This window comes from Ovis canadensis, chromosome 2 (genome assembly GCF_042477335.2).
Source record: "Ovis canadensis isolate MfBH-ARS-UI-01 breed Bighorn chromosome 2, ARS-UI_OviCan_v2, whole genome shotgun sequence".
In the NCBI taxonomy this organism is placed as follows: Eukaryota; Metazoa; Chordata; class Mammalia; order Artiodactyla; family Bovidae; genus Ovis; species Ovis canadensis.
Genome location: NC_091246.1, coordinates 125,271,310 through 125,288,028, shown reverse-complemented (window position 1 = coordinate 125,288,028; position 16,719 = coordinate 125,271,310). Strand labels below are relative to the sequence as shown.

At 41.1% G+C, this 16,719-nt stretch overlaps 1 protein-coding gene and 1 long non-coding RNA gene across 5 annotated transcripts in view; one reads left to right on the top strand and one right to left on the bottom strand.

The window, feature by feature from the left end:
* Positions 1-4,145, bottom strand: part of LOC138433779 (uncharacterized) — a 195,609-nt gene extending 191,464 nt beyond the window's left edge. The window contains exons 1-2 of one of the 3 annotated variants that reach the window (XR_011254463.1): positions 3,906-4,145; positions 22-1,100 (exon numbers count right to left, since the gene is read on the bottom strand). This is a non-coding gene — a long non-coding RNA (uncharacterized lncRNA). Of the gene's footprint in view, positions 1-21; positions 1,101-3,905 lie in introns of those variants that run through there. The other 2 variants (XR_011254461.1, XR_011254462.1) reach the window with 2 other exon arrangements.
* The window catches only part of WDR75 (WD repeat domain 75), a 36,022-nt gene continuing 22,477 nt past the window's right edge, over positions 3,175-16,719 (top strand). Inside the window, exons 1-5 of one of the 2 annotated variants that reach the window (XM_069576921.1) lie at positions 3,175-3,708; positions 10,428-10,557; positions 11,318-11,383; positions 12,152-12,242; positions 15,383-15,507. In XM_069576921.1, coding sequence (XP_069433022.1) covers positions 12,221-12,242; positions 15,383-15,507 — 147 coding nt within the window. In that variant the 5' untranslated portion in view covers positions 3,175-3,708; positions 10,428-10,557; positions 11,318-11,383; positions 12,152-12,220. Of the gene's footprint in view, positions 3,709-4,266; positions 4,473-10,427; positions 10,558-11,317; positions 11,384-12,151; positions 12,243-15,382; positions 15,508-16,719 lie in introns of those variants that run through there. The other variant, XM_069576920.1, reaches the window with a different exon arrangement.

The following is a 16,719-nucleotide window of genomic DNA, read 5'->3' as shown; positions in this document are numbered from 1 at the left end:
TCTTTCAAGTCCTCCAAACACTTAAGAAAGTTTTGCTTTTATTTTAATGTTTGTAAACCAATCAACGAAGACTGTGGTGTGATATATGAATGTCAGTATACTAAACGAAATATTAAGGAGCAGAATTTGTTATACTTCAGTTCAGTTAGGTCACTCAGTCATGTCCGACTCTGTGACCCCATGGACTGTGTAGCATGCCAGGCTTCCCTGTCCATCACCAACTCCCAGAGTTTCCTCAAAATCATGTCCATTGAGTGAGTGATGCCATCCAACCATCTCACCCCTTGTCGTCCCATTCTCCTCCTGCCTTCAGTCTTTCCCAGCATCAGGGTCTTTTCCAATGAGTCAGTTCTTCGCATAAGGTGGCCAAAGTATTGGAGTTTCAGCTTCAGCATCAGTCCTTCCAATGAATATTCAAGACCGATTTCCGTTAGGATAGACTGGTTTCATCTCCTTGCAGTCCAAGGGACTCTCAAGAGTCTTCTCCACCACCACAATTCAAAAGCATCCATTCTTTGGCACTCAGCTTTCTTTATAGTCCAAACTCTCACATCCATATATGACTACCGGAAAAACCATAGCTTTGACCAAATGGACCTTTGTCGGCAAAGTAATGTCTCTGCTTTTTAACATGCTTTCTAGGTTGGTCATAGCTTTTCTTCCAATCAGCAAGCATCTTTCAATTTCATGGCTGAAGTCACCAGCTGCAGTACTTTTAGAGCCCCCCAAAATAAAGTCTCTGTTTCCATTGCTTTTCCATCTATTTGCCATGAAGTGATGGGACTGGATGCCATGATCTTAATTTTCTGAATGTTTTAAGCCAGCTTTTTCACTCTCCTCTTTCACTTTCATCAAGAGGCTCTTTAATTCCTCTTCGTTCTCTGCCATAATGGTGGTGTCATCTGCATACCTGAGGTTATTGATATTTCTCCTGGCAATCTTGATTCCAGCTTGTGCTTCATCCAGCCTGGCATTTCACATGATGTACTCTACATATAAGTTAAATAAGCAGTATGACAATATACAGTCTTGACGTAGTCCTTTTCCAATTTGGAATCAGTCCATTGTTTCATGTCCGGTTCTAACTGTTGCTTCTTGACCTGCATACAGATTTTTCAGGAGACAGGTAAGCACAGGTAAGGTATTGGTATTCCCATCTCTTTATGAATTTTCCAGTTTGTTGTGATTCACACAGTCAAAGGTTTTGGAGTAGTCAATAAACCAGAAGTAGATGTTTTTCTGGAACTCTGTAGCTTTTTATGACCCAGTGGATGTTGGCAATTTCATCTCTGGTTCCTCTGCCTTTTCTAAACCCAGCTTGAACATCTGGAAGCTCTCCATTCACGTACTGTTGAAGCCTGGCTTGGAGAATTTTGAGCATTACTTTGATAGCATGTGAGATGAGTGCAATTGTGTGGTAGTTTGCCTTTCTTCAGGACTGGAATGAAAACTGACCTTTTCCAGTCCTGTGGCCACTGATGAGTTTTCCAAATTTGAGTTTTCATTATACTTAGAAATTCCTTTTTTCTCTTTCCCTTTTTTAAAACTACTTATTTGGCTGCACCAGGTCTTAGTTGTGGCATGTGGGATCTAGTTCCCCGACTGGGGGTCAGGCCTGGGCCCCCTGAATTGGGAGCAAAGAGTCCTAGCCACTGGACCACCAGGGAAGTTCCTACACTTAGCAATTCTTGCAAAAGTGACTCAACAATACACTCAGTTTTAAATAATGAACTGCCCACACTTGCTACCTTTCAACTGGTGCTCACTGATGCAGTATTCATAGGCAATTTTGTTTGCCTTGCACTATTTCATCAGTCCTCTTCCTTCCTGATTTCTTTTTAAGAAATCATACTCTCTTATGGACTTTCCCAAAACTTTAGACTAAATAGTTCCCTTTTTTGGCTGTTATTAGTTATTTCTCTTGGTTTTCCCAGTAACACGCATCTCTATTCCAGTAAACACTCCTTCAAAATAAAAAAAAAATATCCTTCAACCCCACAATACTTATCCTATGAATATCTCCTACAGCAATACTGTCACAAATTTATGTCAAATTCATATGTCCTATAGCACTATGTGCCCTTTTTAAAAAAAAAAAAAATGGAAATGACTAAATGTCTACTTTTGAGGGATTGATTTAATCAAGTATGCTACATTTACTCTGTGAAATACTATGCAGTTATTAAAAAGGAGATAAAATTTTAATACACTGCAATGAAAGCATATAGACGGGGGGAAAAAACACTTGGTGCATTGCAAAGCATTGAAGAATAACATAAGGTATATATGAATATGCATATATGTATGCTTATAAAAATGTCAAGAAGCATACACTCCAAACTTTTCACGGTGGAGATATTAGGGGAAACACACTGACTGAAACCGCCCACTCCAGCCAGGCACCATAGTAAGTACTTCCACGCCTTATTTTATGACAGAAGGTCCTGCTGAGGAACATAGCACTGATAAGCCACCAACTGGAAGCCTTAAGGAAAGGGCAAAAGGAGATGCCACGTGTCCTCTAACCACCCAGACTCCTTCTCACTGGCATCCATCTTGGCTGAGCAATACATGCGCCAACAGGAAGGACCCTAAGTCAGAATGATTCGACAGAGAAAACCATCAGCCATGTGACCAAACAGTCTTCCCAGTTTCCCTTATCTACTGCTCTCCACCCGGGTGCCTCCTCCCAATAAAGCCTCTACTTTATCAGCATGTGTGTCTCCTCAGGCAATTCATTTCCAAGTGTTAGACAAGAGCCCCCATTTGAACCCTGGAAGGGGTCCCCCTTTCTGCAACAGAGAATAGGATTAACAGGGACCATTCTATTTCTGCCCACTGATTTTATACCAAATTTGTATTACCATTGAATTGTTAAAATATTACCTTTTAAACTACACAACCTTAACACATATTCATCAGGTCAAGCCTAAACCTCCTCAGAGAAAACTATTCTCTCTCTTATATTCCTATTTTATTTTCTTCAGTATACAATCTGTGATCTTTTTGTTTGTTAAAGATTTTTGCCTTTCTCCCATCGAAGGTAACAGGGCAGGGATCACATCTGTCTTGAATTGTGTCTCACATATAGAAGGCTCTCAATAATTATTTGCCTCCAGAAAGACGAGAGATGTGGTAATTTTCTACAGAATCAAGGCAGTTCCTGTTCCTGTTATAGTTAAGCTGTCTGTGGCTCTTTACACTTAAGAGAGCTACAGAGGAGATTGGTAACTGTTTATTGAATGAATGAAACAATGAATGAAGAGAAGCACCCCCTAATATATAGGAACCACGAATATGTAACATATAAGCTTACAAAAGGGAATGAAGATGGGGGGCATAAACATTCTCAGAGTTCAGGGATTCGGTTGACTAACTGGAGAAGCTAAAACCCCAGAAACACGCGCGAAACAGCAACCAGGGGGCAGGCTAAAGCCCTTAGCCAGGGTAAAGCCGAGAAGATCTAATGAACGTGGGAGAGATGGAGTAGGAGCCAGGTGTCCAAAGGAAAAAGCCAGGCTCATGGAGCTATAAGGGGTCTGCAGGAAAGTGTGCTCAAAGGAACACGACTACGGGACGACTAACGAGAGGTCCTAACAGCTGTGCAAAATATAGAACGCTACCTTTCCACCCAAGAACTCAATTTGCGCGACCAAGCAAGCCGTTGGCTCGAAAAGCTGGCGTCATCTTGCAGCGCCCAAATGAGAGGTAAGAGAAAGGCAAAGACTGGAAGGGTTTGGGGAAAGACTGGGGGTCACTTGATACTTTGGGCCTCCTTTCTCTTCCAGCAGAAGAAACTATAGAGTTGGGTTAACAAGGCAGGAGAGCAATGTATCTATAATAAACAAGAGTTTAGAGGAATCTGATATAAATATATTGTGTCTATGTCTCTGTTTCGCTTTTACCTTTTCAGTTCAGTTGCTCAGTCGTGTCCGACTCTTTGCGACCCCATGAATCGCAGCACGCCAGGCCTCCCTGTCCATCACCAACTCCCGGAGTTTACTCCAACTCATTTACCTTTTACACGTGTCCTAATGTGGGTCGGGAAGATCCCCTGGAGAAGAAAATGGCAACCCACTCCAGTATTCTTGCCTGGAAAATCCCATGGACTGAGGAGCCTGGTAGGCTACTGTCCATGGGGTCGCAAAGAGTCGGACACAACTGAGCGACTTCACTTTCACTTTTCACTTTTCAAAGTGACGTTGCCCAAGTCAAAGATGGCCGCGCAGGCGCAGGGTCTTACCATAGAAACCTACCATAGAGACTGAGTCCTAGAATGCCCCCGCGTGGCGGCCTGTGGGCCGGGACAGACTACCTACCCACCGGCTTCCGTTGAGGAAGCTCTCGGTGGAGCCGGCGGTAGAGAGTCCTTGCGCGTGCGCGAAGATGGTGGAGGAAGAGGGCATCCGCGTGGTTCGTTGTGGCGGCAGCGAGTTGAACTTCAGGAGAGCGGTGTTCTCTGCGGATTCTAAGTATGAGGCCATGGGTAATTGCCGGCCCCGCTGAGGGGCGTGAGTCCAAGGTGGCGGAAACTGCCGGGCGCGTCCGGACGGGCCCGCCGGTGCTTCTGGCTCGGGGAAGCGGCGCGCGCGGGAGGGAGCCGGGGTCCGGGTGCTGCGAGAGGAGTCGGAAACCCCTTAATCCAGAGGCACCGCAGGCTGCGGCGCGCTCGCTTCCCTGCTCCCCGGACCTGCCGATAGGTTGAGGGGGCCCCCGGGCTGACCCTTGTGTTAGAATCGGCTCAGCATTGGAGAGGCTGGAAAATGGTTCAGGCACAGATGTGTACGCCACTACTCTTGGAAAACCAGGAGTAAACAGCCTTCTTTCGGACCGAATCGTGACTTAGGTTACTGAACGATTGCAGGTTCCGATTTCTTTGCAGTTCCCTAACACCTAAGATGCGTTTTGATAGCCTTTTTGGAGCTCTCCGTAAAAACTGATATTAAATTCTGTGTGAGATAAATATATGCGTAAGTCCTGATGCCCCTGCTCAGGAGTTCAGTGTAGCTGGAAGCGTAGCTAAGCCCGGTTCATCTACTGTGTGCTTTTCGCGAGGTTCTTAATCTTTGCTTCAGTTGCCTCATCTATAAACGGGAATAATATTTAGTAGTTCATTTCATAAGGTTGTTACAAGAGGAATTAAATGCCTTAATACATAGTGTTTAGTCCTTCAGTCGTGTCCGACTCTTTGCGGCCCCATGGACGGCAGCACACCAAGGCTTCCCTGTCTTTCACTGTCTCCCGGAATTTGCTCAAACTATTGTCGTTTGAGTCAATGATACATACCATCCAGCCATCTCATCCACTGTCACCCCGCCTCCTCCTGCCCTCAATCTTGCCCAGCATTAGGGTCTTTTCCAATGGCTCATCACAGTTCAGTTCAGTCGCTGTCGTGTCCGACTCTTTGCGACCCATGAATTGCAGCACGCAGGCCTCCCTGTCCATCACCGACTCCCGGAGTTCACTCAGACTGACGTCTATCGAGTCAGTGATGCCATCCAGCCATCTCATCCTCTGTCACCCCCTTCTCCTCCTGTCCTCCCAGCATCAGGGTCTTTTCCAGTGAGTCAGCTCTTCGCATGAGGTGGCCAAAGTACTGGAGTTTCAGCTTCAACCTCAGTCCTTCCAATGAACACCCAGGACTGATCTCCTTTAGAATGGACTGGTTGGATCTCCTTGCAGTCCAAGGGACTCTCAAGAGTCTTCTCCAACACCACAGTTCAAAAGCATCAGTTCTTCGGCGCTCAGCCGTCTTCACAGTCCAACTCTCACATCCATACATGACTACTGGAAAAACCATGAGGTGGCCAAAGTGTATAGAGAGCATGTCAAACAATGCTTGTCGTTGAATGGCTCAATATATGTCAGCTCTTACATCATTGCTGTATTGTGAACATCATCTAGAAATGACAATATAAAAAGGTTTCCAAGTCACTCAGGGATAGACACTTACCAAACTCCCTTTCTGTCTTGGAAAAGCAGAGGTAGTATCTTACGAAAGTTTGTATTGCCACAATATCTTATGGGTGTATGGCAATAGTTATTGAATGCATGCATGACTTAAAGAAACTTCTGTAAATTGCTTTAGAGGCAAAAAAAAAGATCTTTTGGTCTTTACAATACAGAGGGCTTTGTTGATACTCAACTTGTGAGTCAGGAGGAAACTGAGGCTTCAAGAGATTGCCAGAGTTCTGCCACTTTGGACTTTTATCCAGTTTCTTCCTCCAGTGTACTATTTCTACAAGTTATTCATTATATTGGGATCTAATGTTTTTCACTTCCTTAGTCTTGCAGTTAATTTTTAAGTGTTTACCAACTATGTGTTTGTAACAAACTGAGATTTTGAAAACTAAGATAATTCCAGGATTGATCCTACCTTTAAGAATTTCAAACCTAATGAGGAAAAGAAGATAACCAGTAACAAATGTTTCATACAGTGGCACTTTGGAAGCCCATAAGAAACAGTGTTTCAGACCGAAAGGATGGAGAAGGTTGATGAGGAAGTGATATTTAGGCTCGACAGGGATGGAACAAACTCTGGGAGATGGTGAACCATGGGGAAGCCGCAGGCAAAGGAGTCACAAAGAGTTGGACACGACTTGAGCAACTGAACTACAATAAATGGATGGTATTTTGACTAGAGGATATAGATGGAAGGCATTCGGGATAGGGGGCACAGTATAAGCATGAGAACTGTGGTACAGTTAGCTAGTAGCAATGGTGTGTGGAGAGAGCTGGGGATGTGAGTTTCGAAAGGAAACATAGAATCATTCTTGGTTGTTGTTTGGTCCAAAGAGAGTGTATTTTTTTAGTTCTCTAGATAAGGTATACTCAGGCAGGGGGTGGTAACATAAGATTGTGTTTCAGAATATGAATCTGAAAACTGTATCACTTCAGTTCAGTTGCTCAGTCGTGTCCAACTCTTTGCGACTCCATGAACCACAGCACGCCAGGCCTCCCTGTCCATCACCAACTCCCGGAGCCCACCCAAACCCATGTCCATTGAGTTGGTGATGCCATCCAACCATCTCATCCTCTGTCGTCCCCTTCTCATCCTGCCCTCAATCTTTCCCAGCATCAGGGTCTTTTCAAATGAGTCAGCTCTTCACATCAGGTGGCCAAAGTATTGGAATTTCAGCATCAGTCCTTCCAGTGAACACCCAGGACTGATCTCCTTTAGGGTGGACTGGTTGGATCTCCTTGCAGTCCAGGGGACTCTCAAGAGTCTTCTCCAACACCACAGTTCAGAAGCATAAAGCTGTATAATACATGGTGGAGAGATGAGAGACGGTAGGAAAGCATACTCAAGGTACAATGCTGGCATAGAAGAGGAAGTCACACAGTGAGAAAGTTTCCCTTCAGCAGTAGGATCTTGCAAAACCAGTAGGAGTTTGCTCCTTCTGTGATATGTTGGGAGGCGGGGAGATTAAGCAAAGCAGACAACTTAAATTGGAATAGGCGGAGGGTTATCATGGCTGTGGGGTCAGTGTATCTGCAGCATAGGGTGAAGGGAAGTGGTGGGAGAAGAGTCTAGAAGGTTATAGACCAGGGCTCCGAAGGCTAATGCAGGCATCCAAGCAAGAGATGACTTTGGCCAAAATTAAGATACTATTGAAGGTGAAGAGAGAAGACAGGGCTTTGGAGTGCTTTAGCAAATAGGATTAACAAGGAAAAGATGTTGGATTCATACTGGGCCTCTTGAGTTTAAAGTACCTTGAGAATAAATGTGAATGTAGCAGGTGTTTAGGTAGAAATTCAAGATAAGAACTTGGTCAAGATTTAGAGATGCTTTTTTTCATGTATATATATTTATACGCTAATAATTAAAGACAGTTTTTTAATCAAATTAACAGGGTTATAATGAAATCACTGAGGACTTGAATATTATCTAAAAGCTACTACAAGGAGTTGGCTAACTTACACAAAGAGGAATAAGGACATGTTGTATTTTGCTTCAAAGAGTTTATCAAAAAAGCTGAATTAGTAAATGAAATGACAGAATCGTGGAATTTTAGCAGCATCGTTTTTCTTTCCCAGCCCTTAAATCATACATTCTTCAGAACCTCATATAAATCCTGTTTCCTGCTTGAAAACATCATTAATTTCATCAACACTTTATCAACAAAGATGACTTGAGTCCTCTGCGACAGGCGCTGTGGCGGCGCTTTATGTGCATTCCTGTCTACATAGTTTAGGTACTGTTATCCTCATTTTACAGAAGTGTTTACTGAGTGTTAGCTGTGCAAAGCTTGCACTTGCACGCATTGTCTCAATGCACCTTTATGATAATCTTATAATAATCTTTATAATAACCCTGTGAGTAGAGATCAGTGAGGTTTAGAGAGATTAAGTAAGTTCTCCAACGTCATTCAGCCCATACATGGATGAAAGCTGACATTCGAACCCATCTGGGTTTGACTTCTTTAAAATGCATTCTTTTCTTCTGCACTGTATTTCCATTATTATTTGTAATAAGTAAATGCAATTGCTCCCCTCAAGGAGCTCATAGTCTGGTCGGGAAGGTCTCTCGTAACACTGTGTGGAAAATGCTGGAGTAGAGCTGAGCTCTGCACCCTGTGGAAGCACGTTTAAGACAGGCACTGATTTGGAACAGAATGAGGGAAGGTTCCGGTAGAAAGATACCGGAGCTGAATGTCGAAGACATAGAAAATGTTCTCATTCTCCATGGATAGCAGACTGTGCAAAAGCATGGAGTGTTTCCTCTAGAGGGTTGTATTCAAATATTGGTAGTTAAACCCATTATTCTCTGCTGAGGAGGAAGGAGAGAGGAAATCACTTTCCTCTAGAGAAGAGTATCAAAATCAGCTAGGGTGAGTTTTCAGTACCCCCTCACCCACCACCATCTCAAGGAAATACTGCCTGAAGGACCTGCTGATGCAGGGGGCGGCGGGGGGTTGGGCAGGTTGTTGGAAATTTGAACCGCTTGGCCTACTGTTCAAGTGAAAAAGTTCTAGACAGATTGGAGTCAGACTTAGGAATTTGGATCATATCCTGAAAGCAGTGAAAAAACCTTGAAGGATTTTAATTTAGTCTTTATTTAAGGGAGTAATATGGTCAGGTTTGTAAAAATTAGTCTGGTATGAATAATAAAAGTGAATTGAAGGGCCACACCTGGAGACTGAAGGGAGCCCTTACAAGAGTGGTCTGGGCTGAAGACTGTGAGAACCTGGGTACTCCTGGGCATGGAGAGGAGGAACCAGCCAGCAGGGGCGTCCATGGGCCTCAGTTGCTTCATTGCATGTTCTTTGTTGATCTTATTAAACAGCTGAACACAACTGTGTCCTCTGGTCACAGCACTTGGAAGAGGCATCTTGATTTCAGAGATGTATGTGTGAAAACTCAAGTGTCTTAGAAATGATAAAATAGGGTAGTAGCAGCCCTAGCCAGCGTAGATGTACCCTTTGATTATTTGGTGGTAATTCTTTCACTGGTTCAGTTTATCTAAATAGTTTATAAAACCTTTGAAGATTGGGCAAGTTCTGTTTGACAAATGTGTGCATATATTGCAATCAAGTATAAGTAAGGCCTCTGCCCTACAGGAGCTTATGGGTACATAAGGGAGATGGATATTTAGATAAATGAGGAATTTCAACACAATTCAAAAATAGATCAAATGATTTGGGATCACAGAGTAGAGAGAGGTCCAGTCTAAGGATTCTGTGGTTTTTACCTTCTTTGGTATATGAGGAAGCACCATGTTAGACAGGTACAGTGTCACATCTAATAGGCACAGAACAAGCATCTTTTATTTGATAGATCCTAGAATATTTGCAGTTCTGAGCTTTGTCTTATGGTTATGCCTACTATGAAAAAAGTCAAATATTACCCCAGATTAACCACAATTAATAATTTAGTAGCCTCTGCTATATGGAAGAAAGCTACAAATCTAGAAGAACAAAGGCAAAATCATTTTGGCAGTAAGAAAAAGAACTGCCATGAAGTCTTTACACTTTGCTGTATGAGAGACCTCACTGAGTAGAGAATCTCTGACTTTGTACTTGTAAACTGGTGTCCGCAATGAATGATGGAGTGTTGGAGGACAGGGAAAGATTGCTGTTGGCCACCCCACCACAGAATAGTACCTGATAGTGCATAACACAGCCTCTGCATCCATTAGTGAGCCGGCAACTTGGTTAGGTCAGCCATTTTTGCAGGATGATTCCATATAGCCTCTGCCCCTGGCACAGGTCAGAGATGTGATTTTGGCATCATTGATCTACTTTTGAGAGTTAATGAACTAAATGGTCTGAGATGTCCCCATAGGTGTGAGCAACACAATTTGAGTACTCCGTTCTTGAATTTTTTTGTTTGAATGAAATCTCCATTGCATGTTTTAATTTTTCATGGACAATAGACAGATTATACTATATGGGGAACTGAATCTTGTTTTTCTCTCTTATTTCCAGGTATATCTTCTGTGTCTCTGGAGACTTTATTAAAGTTTATAGCACAGCTACAGAAGAATGTGTGCATATATTGCAAGGGCACAGGAATCTGGTGACCGGAATCCAGCTCAATCCCAACAACCATCTACAGGTGTTAAACGATTTGCAATTTAATACTTTAATATTGGTGTTACTGTTGCCAGAATAATTTCAATAGAATTTGGCTGAGAAGCTTTCTAGGTGACGATCAAGGAAATATCTATTTTGATTTTCTGACTCAGGATATTTTTCACTTATTTTTAATTATTAAAATAGGGTCACAGCCTAGAACTACATTATTTATGAGATGAGTTCCATGTCCTACTCCACCATCTTTCTTGTGAATTGTTTTCACAATAATAGCACATACGCAAGTTCAGTATAACCTTAGTAAAACTCAGTCCACTGAAACAGAAATAAAAACATGTTACTAAGGCATTCTCGTGTTACCAAAGTTTGGCCCACAGACTGTTGGTTACAATGAGATAAGTGTAGAAATTGACTGTTACACCCTACATTCCTTTGATACCCATGCAAGATAAAAGTAGTTCTGCTGGTAAAGAACTGGGCTCTGGGATAATAGTCACAAGCTCTCAAGAGTTTTTTATTACTCGGTACCTTATCATCTCCCTCTTGAAAGTAGAAGGTTGACTTTTTTCCTTCTTTTAATTAAAATTTGATAGGTCTCATTTCCGCAAAGAGCTGTGATAGGATTTTTTATTTTGCAAAAAGAGTATAAATGATTCCACGTCTTTAAAGCTAATAATAGATTAATCAATAGGCAATGCCTTCTGTATTAGCATTTAAGTTACTTGATAATCTTATTGTAGTTCTTTTTCTTAATCAGTTTTGTACTGTTCTTACCCTTTTAGCTGTATTCTTGTTCCGCTGATGGCACGATTAAACTGTGGGACTATATAGATGGCATTTTGATAAAGGTACGTGGATTGAGTTTCCATTTTCATTATGGGAAGAGGAATGGCAACATAAGACAGATAGATGTATTTTGTTACTTCTCTGAGGTCTCATCTTTTAATGAGCAGTGAAAGAACATATTTACAAGAGATATTATCGGTGATACACAAAATTACCAAGAACCAATAAGGAAAAACTAGTGACCCCACAGGAAAAAAAAGTTGGTATAGAGTAGGACTATGTAATACACTAAAAAGAAATAGCCAATAAACATGAAAAGGTTCTTAACCTTGTTAATAGTTAAATGTAAATTAAGAGATAACACAGCATTTTTCCCTGTCCGTTTAGACAAATTACAAATTGAAAATGTATAGTGATAAAATATAGAGAAATAGACATTTTTGTATATAGTCAGTATATGACTGAAAACGAATACGCTTGCTCCAGCAATCTCACCTTTAGGAATCTCTTGTTGAAATAATGGCAGGTACATACGGTTCTTAAAACATTAAACATTGTTCATGGTAGAAAAAAGTTGAATTTAATCTTGAGTTAAAATTGGGTATTCATTCAATAGAATACTGTGCACCCATTGAAAAGAACCAGGTAGATCTAGAGATATTCACTTAAGAGGTTATTCAGTAAATACATACTGAATGTCTACCTAGGTCAAGTTTTCTTCTGATGTTGGCAGAATAGCAGTGAGCAAAATGGATTAAAAAATCCCTCCTGTTATGAAACTTTTGCAGGGGGTGGACAGAACAAATAATATGGTGCTCTTTATCTTTCAGACCTTCAGAGTTGGATGTGAACTTCATGCCCTCTTTACTCTTTCCTGCGCTGAGGATTCTGTCTTCGTTATGATAAATAAAGGAAAACCAGGTATAGTAAATTAATTTATTTTTATTTATATATCTTTGAGTGGCTTTTTTTTTTTTTTTTTACAGTGTCTCAAATTTAACATTTTCGTTTTAATCTGAAGTCAACAGTTTTGGAGCTGGTGTTTAAACTGGTTTCATCATTATTGCAGTCATATGGGGGAGGGTTTGTATTACTTTCTGAAGTATTGATGATGAAATGATTATTTAAAATATGGTTGTGATAATGGACAACCTTACTCTAATTTTAAAGCTGTTTTGAGCTACAGTGTGTCTTGCTACTGAACAAATGTCAGTTTTAAGCATCACTATCATTTTACCCATCCTCGAACACCACCCATTTGTTGACCTTGAATCTGGAAGAAATGGTATAGAAAACAAATTATTAGCAGCTAAGAGAGTGGCTAAATTATTTTTATATATTTTTTTATCATTGGAACATTATTCACTCAAATGCCATGTTTCAGAGTATTCTAGGAAATCTAGAATATCTTCAGTGGTTACAAGTAATTATCCTTTAGCAGTAAGTTTAATACCCCAGCATTGATGTGAAGAATATATCCAAAGCATTTTTCTAATCTCAGACTTTAAGAATCCCAGTGCAACCTGTGTTTATCCTCCTAAAAATAGAGTTGCATTCAGAATACAAAGTACAGAGCAGCTTTAAATTTGTAACTGGGTGGTCAGCTAGATTGGCTCACAACCCATTAACTAAGTAATCCTTTCCATGGTGGGGGTGGTTTGGAAATTTTGGGGAGATTTTTGGTTTGTTTTTGGGGGGGTGTTGGTAGTTAGATTTGGGGGATTTGGGAGGGGGGTCGTTTCTTTTGTTGAAACAGTTTGCAGATTGCTAATGTCATGAACTTTAAGTAACTTGAGAATAGTCACAACTGTGAAAGTGAAATCGTTTTCAGCTAGAAGTCATTTGGTAACAACCGTGTTAAGGAGTAATGTTTTTATCTATCAGAAATGTGACATGAAAGAATAAAAAGCTGTGAGTTTTCTTATGTGACCCATCAGTTCAGTTCAGTCGCTCAGTCGTGTCCGACTCTTTGCGACCCCATGAATCGCAGCACGCCAGGCCTCCCTGTCCATCGCCAACTCCCGGAGTTCACTCAGACTCAAGTCCATCGAGTCCGTGATGCCATCCAGCCATCTCATCCTCGGTCGTCCCCTTCTCCTCCTGCCCCCAATCCCTCCCAGCATCAGAGTCTTTTCCAATGAGTCCAATCTTTGCATGAGGTGGCCAAAGTACTGGAGTTTCAGCTTCAACATCATTCCTTCCAATGAACACCCAGGACTGATTTCCTTTAGGATGGACTGGTTGGATCTCCTTGCAGTCCAAGGGACTCCCAAGAGTCTTTTCCAACACCACAGTTCAAAAGCATCAATTCTCCTATGCTCAGCTTTCTTTATAGTCCAACTCTCACATCCATACATGACTACTGGAAAAACCATAGCCTTGACCAGATGGACCTTTGTTGACAAAGTAATGTCTCTGCTTTTCAATATGCTGTCTAGGTTGATCATAACTTTCCTTCCAAGGAATAAGTGTCTTTTAATTTCATGGCTAAAATCACCATCTGCAGTGATTTTGGAGCCCCCCAAAATAAAGTCTGACACTGTTTCCACTGTTTCCCCATCTATTTCTCATGAAGTGATGGGACTGGATGCCATGATCTTCGTTTTCTGAATGCTGAACTTTAAGCCAACTTTTTCACTCTCCTCTTTCACTTTCATCAAGAGGCTTTTTAGTTCCTCTTTCTGCCATAAGGGTGGTGTCATCTGCATATCTGAGGTTATTGATATTTCTCCTGGCAATCTTGATTTCAGCTTATGCTTCTTCCAGCCCAGCGTTTCTCATGATGTACTCTGCATATAAGTTAAATAAGCAGGGTGACAATATTCAGCCTTGACATACTCCTTTTCCTATTTGGAACCAATCTCTTGTTCCATGTCCAGTTCTAACTATTGCTTCCTGACCTGCATATAGAGTTCTCAAGAGCATAAACTGTCTTTAAGGGACATTTCAAAAAATGTTCTGGAAATGGCAGTATATTTCTTAAAATGATTGTTGCCTTATATGGTGACTGTTTAAAATAGCACTTTTCAGTATTTAGGTTCTGCCTGTACATAAATATGTGAATTCTTAATGTCTGTTGTTGTTGTTTAGTCACTTAGTCGTGTCCCACACTTGTGACCCCATGGACTGCAGCCCACCAGGTTCCTCCGTCCATGGGATTCTCCAGGCAAGAATACTGGAGTGGGGTGCCATTTCCTTCTGCATCTTAATGTCTCTCTTAATTCTTAATCTGTATGCGTATTAAAAAATTAATGTTTCTAAACTCCGACTCACTGGGTCTGAGATTTGGTCTAGGAATGAGCATTTTTTATATCTTCCTAGGTGGCTTTGCTCATAACTGTAGTTTGGTAGCCACTCCCCATACTCACCGCATGATTCCTCAGTTGAAGTGGGCAGTGTTGGGGAAGACTTCACGTTAGAAAAGAAAATACATTTTTAGGACTTAGGTATCTACAGTTTGAGATGACTGAAAAGGCTGTAAGAAAGGCTGGAAAACAGAAAAAAATAGTAGATCAGTGCATTGCAGAATTTTGTATTCATTGTAAAGTCTCGGGGGCTTCCCTGGTAGAGGATAAGGCAGAAATAGTGCAGTGAAATATAACTGTTTCCTGTTCAAGGAGAAGCTATTTTAACAGAATGCAAAGAGAAAAGCGTGCCGGTTTACAGAAAAGGTTTATCCTATGTATGTGTGGCAAGTCCATAGCATTTCTGAAAGCTCTCAGATGATTTGTTGCTTGTGGCTGCTCATTTCACCAGTATGTCATATTCTGTCTCCATTTTAAAGCTCACCTCAGCACTTTGGAAAGCAAAATGCACCAGTAAAAGAAACTGTTTCCAATTTCTACCTATATGATGCTTGTGTGTATACATAAATGAGTTGTGAGATTAGACTTCTGTTAAAACTTGTGTATTCAAATGAAGAATACAGCTTTTTCAGATAGCCTAGAATTACGATCTTGGCATCAGGTGAACTCCGGAGTTCTGATAAACGGTCTTATATGAACACACACACATGTTTTTCTCTGGAGAAGCTTTCTATTAATATAGCTGCCTTTGGCTAGATGTCTTTCAGCTGGCTTCAGTGAAACTACCAAAATCATCAAGTCAGGAAATAGAAGCTAAGGAGCTCTCCTTCGTTTTGGATTACGTAAACCAGTCACCCAAGTGCATTGCCTTTGGAAATGAGGTAAAATTTGCTTTGTTGGTTTTCTTTTGTGTACATAAAATCTCTTTCCTGCAATCTTTCCTCTGAGTATTTTATGTTACAGTCATTTAATATTGCCTTGAGTTACAGTGCCTTTGTTAGTAGCTAAAAAAACTGTCTTGCAGCTTTAGCATACATTTGCAGTATAGATTTTTTTAGGGCCATTCTTATTTTGTATATTGTCTTACTGCTCTTATAAACTCTGTAATTGTTCAGAAAAATCAATGGTTTGACATATTTTCTGTACTTCTTAGCCTATACCACGTAAAACCACTTAAATTCTTTGATTATAGATACATGTCTTTTGAAAATATGACCTCCATGTCTATAAATAAATAATATGCCTTTACAGAAAAGTAAAGAAATGAAATCTCACAAGCGATACTATTTGAGGAATCTTTTTCTAGACTTTTGCTTAAATATGTATAAAATAACTTCCCAAACTGAATAATTATCTGAGGGCTTTTACCTTTTTTCCTTCATTTAGCACTGCAGCAGTGTATACTTAAATTTTCATCTGAAACAGTAACTGTATGATGTTCATACAATAATTTATTCAGCTGTCAAATCAAGTACCATAGAAAGCCCCTAGATATCATTGTGATGGCATGTTTCTTTAGTCTTAAGTTTTGTAACATTATTTTGGCTTTGTTCTAAAAAGGGTTAATTTCTTAGAGAAAACATAAACGTCATTACTCTTCAGCATCATAGTCATCAGTTAAATACAAATTAAAAGCACGAGATACTACTTCACGTCCACTGGAACAGATAGTGACGGTACTGAAAGTGAAAGTGAAGTCGCTCAGTCGTGTCCGACTCTTTGCGACCCCATGGACGGTAACCTACCAGGCTCCACAGTCCATGGGATTCTCCAGGCAAGAATACTGGAGCGGGCTGCCATTTCCTTCTCCAGGGGATCTTCCCGACCCAGGGATCAAACCCGGGTCTCCTGCATTGCAGACAGACGCTTTACTGTCTGAGCCGCTGCTGCTGCTGTGTGGTACTGAGTGGTGGCTAAATATGGGGTAAAGTTAAACATGTGCCTTTACTGTGTGTGACCCAGCAGTTCTGCTTATAGGTAGCAACATGAAAGCATGGCCACAAAATGACGTGTACGAGAAAGTGTGCGTCAGTAAGGGAGTAAATGATTTGTAATACATATGCATTCACTGGTTGCTGCTTCACAATAAAAAG